The sequence below is a fragment of the Brassica napus genome, unplaced genomic scaffold, assembly GCF_020379485.1.
Source record: "Brassica napus cultivar Da-Ae unplaced genomic scaffold, Da-Ae ScsIHWf_3072;HRSCAF=3883, whole genome shotgun sequence".
Classification (NCBI taxonomy): domain Eukaryota; kingdom Viridiplantae; phylum Streptophyta; class Magnoliopsida; order Brassicales; family Brassicaceae; genus Brassica; species Brassica napus.
Genome location: NW_026016308.1, coordinates 46,150 through 57,142, shown reverse-complemented (window position 1 = coordinate 57,142; position 10,993 = coordinate 46,150). Strand labels below are relative to the sequence as shown.

Below are 10,993 nucleotides of genomic sequence, written 5' to 3'. Positions count from 1 at the left end.
GGTTCTTCAACTCATAACCAACTTGCTTCTCACTTCTAGTCTGAGACTCCAAGATTTGTTTCAGTAAGGTATCAGTGCTGCTCTCTTGAGGAGCAGAGGAACCAGACGAGGAGTTTTGCTGAGGCTGATAGCTGCCTTGCTGGTTATTTCTAGGCGGATAACCACTCTGTTGGTTGTTGGGATAGGATTTCTGTTGGTAGTTGTTGTACTGAAAGTTGGGCTCCTTTTTGTACCAGCTACCATTGTTGTTAATGAAACACAACTCCTCTTGACCTTCCAAACCCTCAACCTCATTGACAGCAAGTGGATCTTCCTGCTTGGAGTTACCAACAAACTTCAGCTGCTCTTGGGTTGCTTTTTCAGCAATGAGTAGGTCGATCTTGTCTTCCAAAGGTTTGATCTCTTTCCTCGTCTGCTTATCATCTGTCCTACTGTCTCTGTCGTGGTCTCCACTGTAGACTGCATCACTCTTTACCATGTTGTCAACCAGCTCTTCTGCATCCTCCTCAGTTCTCCCCAAGAAGAACCCATTGCTAGCTGTATCCAGTCTGGCTCTGTACTTAGGAAGAGCACCACGGTAGAATGTGCTCAGTAAGCTCTCCTTAGAAAAGCCATGGTGTGGGCATTGAGCTTGGTAGCCCTTGAATCTCTCCCAGGCTTCACTGAAACCTTCCAAGTTCTTCTGTTGAAAGCTGGAAATCTCGTTTCTCAGCTTAGCAGTTCTTGAAGTAGAGAAGAACTTCTCCAAGAATGCTTTCTTGCAGTCATCCCAAGTAGTGATGGAGTCACTGGGTAGAGACTTCTCCCACTGACGTGCCTTATCCCCCAAAGAGAAAGGGAATAGCTTGAGCTTTAAGGCATCTTCGGACACACCATTGGTTTTTGACAACCCACAGTAGCTGTCGAACCTGTCCAAGTGATCAAATGGATCCTCTAGAGCCAAGCCATGATACTTGTTGTTCTCGATCACGTTGAGGAGTCCTGATTTGATCTCAAAGTTGTTGGCTGCCACAGCGGGTGCTCGGATTCCCAATCTATGACCATGAATGTTGGGGCGGTCGTAAGTGCCAATGGGTCGAGCTGCTCGCTGTTGGTTTTGAGGTATGTCTCCCATATCAGTACTCAATCTCTGCAAGTGAGCCTGTTGCTCTTCTTCTCTTCTATTTCTAGCACACTCTCTCTCTAAAGCTCTGATGTCTGCAGCTATTGGAACTAGGTTTGATGGACCCCTGCTCCTCAAGTTCATACACCTGTAGATTAAAGGGAGGTGAAGAAAGAGAATCAGTAACAAAAGAAAATAAAAATGACTTAGTCTCAAGCAAGTGACTAAATCTCAATGTTCAAATCTACTCAGAATCCAGCAACGGCGCCAATTTGATGTTAGGAGTTTTCAAGGCTCCTAAGACAAATGTTGTAGTATAAATGATTGTCGAACCAGTTCTGAGGGATATCAAAGCACTGAGAATGCAAGTACTCACTTAATCTAAGTGCAACCAATGATTTAGATGGGTTTTAAGCTATGACTAAAACTAGAAAGCAATAACAGAATGATACTTTCTTGACTAAAGGAAAAGAGAACTCATGGGCATAGGGATTAGACCTTGGGTGATCAAGTATCGAACTAAGGATGGCAAATGATCAATCAAACTATCAACCTTAAGCCTAGACACAATTCTAAGCAAGCTCTATGTCTAGATGAATGCTCATTTGCTAACATATCTCAAACATCAAATGTCTTTGGTTGAATAATATGAAAGCAATCATTACTAACAAGTCTATTAGCTATCTTAGCACCTTTAACAACAAATGTCTTTGGCAAAGTATACTAAAAGCCTAGGAGAGTTGTCTCGGGCATTTCATCGAACACCTTTCGGGTGAGAAATGCCTAAGGATCAACAACTGAGTGGCCAACTCAGAAGATGCATTATGATTACTCTACTAGCAAGGAACAAGAATGATCTACACTAAAGCATCCTAGAACTAACCTAATCACCCTTAATCTCCCTAACCCATGAATTCAAAAGGTGATTACTCACTAATCTCCATGATTCCTCTTAAACCCATATTGGATTTCAGATTAATCATGTAGAGAAATAGATAAGAAATCAACAATAACACAAGAACATAACAAATCAAAACCCAAGAGATGAACTTCTCAAGAGAGTTCTTGTGTATTTCTCAATAGATCAAAAGATAAAAGATAATCTGCCTCTGGTGGCTACAAAAAATGTTTAAAACATAGGTTTTTCCAAGTACAAAACGTGCATAATGAAATGACCAAAAGGCCCTTAAGTAAAATAGAAATCGAGCAGATAATAGGCGCGGAGCGACCTCGGCTCGTCGCTCCGACAAGTCGCTCCAGGCTTCGGGAGCGACCTCGCTGGGTCGCTGCGAGAGGTCGCTCCGAGAGCGATTTCTTGTCTCCGGGAACCAAGATGGCGAGCGACTTCTCCCTGTCGCTCTGGACAGGTCGCTCCAAGCTTCGGGAGCGACCTCGCTGGGTCGCTGCGAGAGGTCGCTCCGAGAGCGAGTTGTGTGTCTCCGGACGTGAAAACGCGAGCGACTTTGTGCAGTCGCTCCAACGGGTCGCTCTGGATCGGGAGCGACCTTGGTAGGTCGCTCTGAGAGGTCGCTCCAGGGTCATCTAAGACTGTTCGGAGTAATGAGAACGCGAGCGACTTCATGGCGTCGCTTTAGGAAGGTCGCTCTGAGAAGTGGGACACAGCGACTTCGTGATGTCGCTCCGGGAGGTCGCTCCCATGCTCGGTTCGTTCAATGGTCACCTTTTCACCTCTTTTGAGCTCCAAATAGCCTCATGTGGTATTCCAGTACCTAATAGAGACTCATGTATGCAAAATGCAACCTAAACATGTCTGAAACCTAATCTATATGATGAAAATGCTCATGGATGAATGGATAAAACAATGCAAATATGCAAGATATCATTAGAGTCGCAGCTACTTCCATTTCTTCTCTTGTTGGAATAACCAGGAAATGTCCATTTGTCGAACTGTATCTTCTGGCTAACCAGGAAATGTCCAATCTGTTAAATGTGTAGATATTGTCTAATTAATAAGTATAATGAATCTCTCCACCATCTTGCGCGTACCCTCCATAAATCCTTTCACTGCATCTTTTGTGTTTCCTGTGTTGTATACATTTAAATGTTGAATATGCACCAAAAATAAGAACGAACCACCCAAAAAACTATATGTAATTATATATATATATATATATAATAGTGAAAACGAACAGAATTAATATATCACATATAAATATTATATAAAATGAAGAGATATAAGATCGTCTAAAAGATCCTAAATGGTTTCCTGATAATTTTAGAAACAAATAGAATTTTATAGGAACTTTAAAATTTATAACTAAAATATTTATATTTTAGAGAAATATAAATATAATCCAAAGTTTTTAGTACCCTTTTCACCCCTGATGGACATACATAAATACTACAATGTTCACTATAATCAAAACATAACAAGAAGCTCCTAATCATAAATCATCACATTGGTGCCCACCAAAACAGCTTATAATAATATTATAAAACAAAACATATCATATGGGAATCAGATAGATGGATAGATACATTGCACTACACCGGTTTTCTTTCTTCAATGATTAAAAACATTTCTCTTGAGTACAAACACTATAAAAACAAAAATTCTCAGCAGCCATTGCTTCTGTGGAAATCAAGACAGTTGTTTCCTGTTATTTGTAAGTGTCGCATGGTGACCCATTATATTGAATTCGACAAAATCGAAAGCTAGGGATATTTTCACATCTTTTTTTCTCTTGATAACTGGGATATTTTCACATCTTATATATATATAACTGGAAAATTAGGTGGTATGGCTACAAAAAAAACAATATTTAGATCAGTAGCCGAATATGCTAGAATACATCGATACATAGTGTATTTTATATAATATTACACTTTTAACCTTCAACGCAACCGGCTTAACCTGCAATTTAAAAAAAAAAAAATTCAAGAGAGCAAAAGTTAAACGTGGTCAGCAGAAAGTCACACATTTTACATGGTTTTCATTCCATATTATTGTTATACTATACTATTTATTTTGTTCCATTCTATTTAAGTTGAGAGTTTATATTTGGGTTTAAGATTTATATTTGAGTTTAGAGTTTAGTGTTTATAGTTTAAAGTTAAGTATATAGGGGTTTATGGTGGGATTGTTATATGGCTAATTATTGAGGAGTTTAGGGTTTAGTGATTAGAGTTTAGAGTATAGTACTTCCTCTCAAGTCTATTTTACTTTCCACTTTAAATAGTATAGGTGATAGTACAAAATATTATATATTATTTTCATATTTTAATTTAATCTAAAATATTTTACATTTAGATTTGGGTTTATGAATTCAAGTTTAGGGTTTAGTATTTCAGTCTTGGAGGTGTGTTGGGTTTAGGGTTGGAGGTGGGTTGGGGTTAAATTACAAGAATAGTCTTCATTCCATGTTAGATAGTATAGAATAATAGTTCAAAATTTATATATTTATTATTTTTTATTGTTTTCTTTAAAATATTGTAACTTTAAATTAAATTTAACATTTGGGTTTGGATTTAGAACCTCGAGTTTATGGTTTAGTATCATGTGTGCAGGTTAGGTTTAGAGTTTATGATTATGTTTCGTATGAAGATCATGTTCTGTTTGTTCTATTTGACGTAGTACTTTTATAAATGGAACAGAACACTTACTTAGAATAGTTAACCCGCACGTGGACCATGTTAAATTTTAATTTTTCTTGGACATGTGCTCTCGTCGACGTTAATTCTTGGTTCCATTGTCACCGATAACTTAGAAAGGATAAGGACATAACCGGATAAAAGGTATATGAAATGTTATCAATTTAATAACGTCAAAATCAAAGCTATTTACTTAATTTTGACTCCAAACTTGGTTAGATGGCAAATTCACTCATTATTATTCAACAAAATCTCTGCTTCACCAAAACAAAAATTTATACATTCAACAAAATATTTTGATTCATGTGTATATTTTTTTAGTTTATCAAAAGTCATATCTATGTGACAATTTCTTTAAGTGAAAACTGAAAACACACATACCAAGTTTTGCTTAATCCGAAAACCTTTTTTAACTACAAAACACTATTTTTTGCTAAACCAATATTTTTCAAAAATAATGGCTGAAAGTAATGTTTTTGCGAAGACTTTTTCGTTGAATTGTTCCAATAGAAATTTCAGTTATATTTAGAAGATTTAGGTTGCAAAGTTCATACGCATTTTTGGATGGCGGTGTTAATTCGACGTGGGGACGTGACACGCATTGATGTCTTCAAAGCACTTGTACTTTGAATCTCTGTCGTTATATTTTTCTTGGGAGATAAAGGAGAGATGATGTTCATTTACTAAAATAAATCTCAAAGGTAGAAATATGCTGATCGATGTATGAGTATGATATAATGACAGACACTTGAATACATGCCACGTCGCAAACACCACCATCCAAATGCATGAACTTTACATTGGTTATCATCAGCCATCTTGAAGATCTCTGGAGTCAGAAGATGCCTCAAATACTACGTGCATATCTTAGTGGAATCACTTACAACCACATTATCATTGCCAGACCCGGTCCTGGATATATAGAAGCTGAGCAATCATGTGCTGGATCAATTCTTACGTTAACGTTTCAATAGTTATAGTGGTATAACCGTATATTGATTTTGTTTATAATGGATGCAAAGTTCGACTCTTGACATGAATGCGGTCCGAAGCTATGTTTTGGTAAATTGTTAGAAAAAAATGTTTTGGTAAATTAATTTTCTTTTTATAAACCCTATCGATTATCCGGTTGGACCCGGAAGGAATACACTTGCTGTTACATAGTGAACTAACTTGAAATCGTACCACACTGTCTTACTCGAATTTAAAATACCTTCGACTATTGGTAGAAGATGAACCGAATGTTACGATCCACCATATAAACCACTTGGACCGAGACTCAAACCTAAATTGACTAAGTATAGCGATTGGTAAATTAGCTTATAGTGGGCATAATAATCAATTTATGCTCCGGATCAGACTATTTCATGTAGGCATGTCAAAAAGATAAAACCGAACCAAACCAAACCTAAAACACATAATCTATGAAATTCAAACCAGAATATATCTGAAATGATCATGCATGGTGGTATAAAATATATGTGAACCAATCTATTATTAAATGAGTCCAAATAGATAACCTGAAAATCTGATTAACCTAGAAAAATCTAAAATTTTTGAAAAACGATACTAGGATTTGAATTAGTATCAAAACAAGTATATAAAAACCTAAAAAAAATACCTCAAATACTCATTTCTGTTTATTTTAACATAATATCTCAAGTACCTAAACCCAAAGTATTAGTAACCAAATATGATATAAATTTGGATTCAAAATGTTATAGCCTGAGTTATAAAATAATATTGAACCCAAGTATTATTAACCTTGAATTGGCTTTTATTATAAGCCCATATTAATATTATTTGTATTAGTAAGCCCACACTTATGGGACGGTCAATGATCAAAGCAGATACGCCATTTTATACATCTCTCTCTCCTAGGGCTGTTCAATATGGTAAAACCGAACCGTACCGAACCGAACCGAACCGAAATAGACAATATGGTTTGGTTTTGGTATATACCATATAAACCGAATGGATATAATTTTCTAAAAACCGTAGGATTTGGATATGGTTTGGTATATAACCGATTAAACCGAATAAACCGAACAAAACCGATTAAAAGTAGAAACATGTAAATATGTATCTATTTTATAACAATACATGAAAATCTATCTGTTACATAATTTAAATTTGTGTTAATAATTATTACCATGATTTTATAGTAATAAAAAATCTTAATTTGTAAAACACTTGAACTATAACTAAATAACAATACATCGCAATTCAGACATCTTATTTTCTAAGTCTTTTTTGATCTTTTTGATTTATTTTAGTCTTCACTAAATTAATATGAAGATTATAAATTTGATGGACAATAATTAATGGAAAATTTTCAATTGAAAAAACATGACTTTAATGAACACTAAATATGGAAGAGTGAAAAAACTTTTCTTTTGTTTCATATTTTTATTTTCAAAATTTCAAGCTTTGATTTTAGTTATAGATTTGATTATTTTATTTGATGGTAGAAGCATTTTTACTTTTTTGTTCATTTATTTGAACATGTAATAGGTTTTTAATAAATGAGTGTGTTGACAATATGACTCTAAAATTCATATAATATGATCTCAAACAAAATAATTATGTTTTTTGGTATAAAACCGAATAAACCGAAAACCGACGGTATATAAACCGAACCGAACCGAAGTAAATATGGATTTAGAATGGTAGTTATATTTTACTAACCGAAATACCGAAAACCGAAAAAAACCGAAGCGAAACCGAACCGATATCCGGATTGAACACCCCTACTCTCTCCCTTCACTTACTCACTCCTCTTCGCTCGTGTTTGTAGTTCCGCATAAACCCTACCTTTGTTCGGTAAGTATGCAGTCAACTCCTTTCTGTCTAAATTCAGACACGCAAAAGATACGATTTTGCTGTGTTGTCCGGTCCCGCTTTCGAATCGCTTGAATAGCCCATGACTCAAATTCAATTTGTGTTGAATTTATCAGACTCGAGTCGATAAGCATGGATCAACAGCCCGAACCAGTTACTTACGTCTGCGGAGGTAAGCTGAGACCCATCTTCGTCGTCATCTCTATAAAAGATGGTGGTAGCTTTGTGCTTCCTTCTTATCATAGGAGAAGATGCCTCTTTTGAGTAGCCTTATGAACCCTAGTATTTTCATAATTGGCTTAGTTAGGAGGCATAGATCCATCTGATCTTTTTTCCTATGTTGTTTTTATCTTAATGACTTGAGGTTTTTGAGGAGGAGCTCTGCTTTGTTTTTTTTTTGCTGTTTCTCACAAGATATCTCTTTACTTTGCTAAGCTTTTTTGTATGAATGGTTTTGGTTTTGAAGATTGTGGACAGGAGAACACTTTGAAGTCTGGGGATGTGATTCAGTGCAGAGAGTGTGGTTACCGTATTCTTTACAAGAAGCGTACCCGTAGAGGTGAGACTTACTTATATCGACACTGATGAAGCATTATTTTGTATTTGTCACACAAGAAACGCAAATGTGATATAGGGATCAATTTTTTGAATTTATAAGTTCTGGTCTACTTTACACCTTTCCGTTTAATTATATGGTCGCTGAATCTCTTGCAGTTGTTCAATACGAAGCTCGCTGAGAACCACAACCCTGAACGATAATGATATGAAGTCTGTTTAAGATGGCATATAGACTTGTCCTGCCTCTGTTTGTAATTTAACTTGACGTAAAATCTGTTTTTGTTTACGCTAAGTAGCTTGTTTTGGTTTTGATTTGATTACAATAGAGTGCGACTGTCTAGACATTATTCTTTTTTTTTGAATAAAAACCAAGTCATCATGTTAGAAAACAATAATACAAACACATCAAAACGAATGATCAAAACAAAGAAACAAAACAAACCTTGTTCAACAAGAATGTCATCTACAACTTTGGCAACCTGCAACACCTGTCTAGACATTATTCTTTCCCTTTATTGAATGCGGGAAAGGCTGTTTCAGAGCCATTATCATTGTGTCATTGCTCCCGATTTGCTGAATTAGTGTCGGACCCAAATCCCAACAAGACAAGTAAACAGCTTACTTGGGCCGTAAATGGAATGGGCCTATTTGTCTCTACCCGTGTTGAGTTCGACCTCATCGATCAGTATATGACTTCGAGCTCGCTGTAAAATGGCGAGGCCCGCATGAACAGAAAGAGGTCAAAGCAAACATACTCTTCTAATTTATTAAAAGGAACATACCGGAGATTTCGGAGTGTACAATAAACCAAGAAGTAAATTACGGTAACAGTTGATCGAATGAAAGACTATAAAAAGAGAGGAGAGAGGAGAGAGGAGAGAGGAGAGGAAAGGAGAAAGGAGAAAGAGGGATACACATTCTAACCCTAGACACAACATACCCTCCAATTTGATCTCGATCTCACTCTCTGTACTTTCTCCTTAGTCATTGTTTTATTTTATTCATCGTACTTGAATCACATTTTATTAATAAAATCCATTTTTGTTAACTGAAATCTGATTATATTGTTACATTTGAAGATATAGTTATCCACATTACTTTCTTTTCTAATTTTTACAAACAATTATTATCAAATACTTGGTATGGTTTTAAGATCCGTGTATTCGAACCAAAGAATTCACGATCCAACAAACAAAAGAAAAAACAATTGAACTACGTTAAGGCTTGATTTGTTGACGTAGGTACATAGACATCTCAAACCCGGGCCGAGCCGCCACTTTCCAACGACAATTGTCGCGAAAATCAGAACCCGAAACTCATGTTCCCAAGAAAGTCAAAGACATAGTACCAACCAGCATTGGAATATTCGACCTTTTTGTACGCAAATTGATTCTCTCCAACTTTCCCAAAAATCTCAACCATTATAAAGACCCAAGAGGTTGTAAACATATACTATCATACTAAGGATGAGCACAATAAGTTCAACATGCTCTTCACCTTACCTAAACAATCTCCTAATCAACACACCAAACCCCATGGCCTCTCCGTCTCTTATGCTGCCGCATGCGGAGTGCCACTAACTACCGAGGAGATCAAAATTTATGACAACATTCCACCATGTTCAAAAACAATTTCAGATTACGTCCTCCATAAAATAGGAAACGGCCTCGCCCTCTACGAACCACTCATGGATCAAATCCATACATACGTGAAAAGCAAGACGAAAAGCGACGAAAAGCATCCCCAGCCGACTCTTTGAACAACCAGAAGGGAAGGAAAAAAACAAGATTTAAGAAAATTTGTAGCTTTATGATTGAATCTATGTTTTCATCTAGAAAATAAACTAATGATAAAAAATAATGAATCGAATGTCAGCAAAACCACTTTCAGCCAAACAAACACGGTCAACTATTAATCATGGTCCCTGATCAAGCATTCAAACACAGTCGATCCCGCACCCCGCGGCAAATAGCATCGACTAAAACTTATCAAAGGCAACATCGACCAGATATCAAGATAGTATCAACTAAAACACCCGAGTTCGCATAAATGATCTCAACAAAAAGCGTCATAACATCCTTTCCGAACATACGAAAGAGGCTCACGAGGCCCAATTATTTTTTTTTGTTTTTGTAAAAACAAAGAAGAAAGACAGTAACAAAAAAAAAGAAGTAAACACATTCTTAAAGAGACAATGAAATTAAACAGGAGCTCGAGAACAGCGTGTGAAGTTATATGAGCTTCAGAAAAAGAACCCGTGTACGACAAAGAGAGCCCTGGCACGAAAGATCCAGGTGAAACTTATTAGGGATCGGGCAGAGCTTGAAGGAAGGGAGCTTACAATGTATGAGATTGATGTTGCTTTCGACCTTAAAGATGTAATATATTGGGCTCCACCAACTCAGCTAGAAGGTATATGTAATCCGACTTTAAAACTTCATTTTGAGAATATTTCCTTCCTTGTGATGAAGATATTGCCTCTCATTTGAATTCTCAATTGCTCATCAATGAATGTCTTGATCTGATATGTGAAACTAGAAAACTAGATGACTTGAGAGTAAAAACGCTTGCTAGGATTCATCTTGAAGTTTTTTTTGACAAGAACTACTTCAATTAATCTTGAATCCGACTTTATGATGCTCGAGAAATCTAGACCTCTTCTTGAACTAACCAAATTGGGGGGGGGGGGGGGGTGAACTTGATGTGGATAAGCTCTTGCTTGAGATAGAAAGCCTGCATGTCAAAAATAATATGAGAATGTGAACATTGTGTTTTATTTGATTGATGAAGATAGAATTGACTACTTTGTTATAACTTTGTTTGAGCATGTAGTTGATTTTGTGTTTCCACCAAATGTATCTGATTGTCACTACCATTTGA

General features: G+C 36.3%; 1 protein-coding gene and 1 non-coding gene across 3 annotated transcripts; both read left to right on the top strand.

Annotated features, from left to right (window-relative positions):
• Positions 1-608: 608 nt before the first annotated feature.
• On the top strand, positions 609-715 carry LOC125603041. Its single transcript, XR_007335195.1, has one exon. It is a non-coding gene; the product is annotated as a small nucleolar RNA R71 (small nucleolar RNA).
• A 6,735-nt stretch (positions 716-7,450) lies between these two features.
• LOC125603040 (DNA-directed RNA polymerases II, IV and V subunit 12) lies at positions 7,451-8,505 on the top strand. 2 transcript variants are annotated; one of them, XM_048774309.1, is made up of 4 exons: positions 7,451-7,537; positions 7,672-7,727; positions 8,022-8,114; positions 8,270-8,505. In XM_048774309.1, exons 2-4 carry the CDS (start codon positions 7,688-7,690, stop codon positions 8,290-8,292), a joined length of 156 nt encoding a protein of 51 aa, XP_048630266.1. In that variant the 5' UTR covers positions 7,451-7,537; positions 7,672-7,687; the 3' UTR covers positions 8,293-8,505. The 2 variants fall into 2 exon arrangements, with proteins under 2 accessions (XP_048630266.1, XP_048630267.1); XM_048774310.1 differs by lacking the exon at positions 7,451-7,537 and having other exon boundaries at positions 7,548-7,727.
• The last annotated feature ends 2,488 nt before the right edge of the window (positions 8,506-10,993 follow it).

Coding starts and splice junctions, on each gene's coding strand:
- LOC125603040 (XM_048774309.1), top strand. CDS start 7,688: ATGGATCAACAGCCCGAACCAGTTACTTACGTCTGCGGAG. Junction 7,728..8,021: donor AGTTACTTACGTCTGCGGAG/GTAAGCTGAGAC, acceptor TTGGTTTTGAAG/ATTGTGGACAGGAGAACACT. Junction 8,115..8,269: donor CAAGAAGCGTACCCGTAGAG/GTGAGACTTACT, acceptor AATCTCTTGCAG/TTGTTCAATACGAAGCTCGC.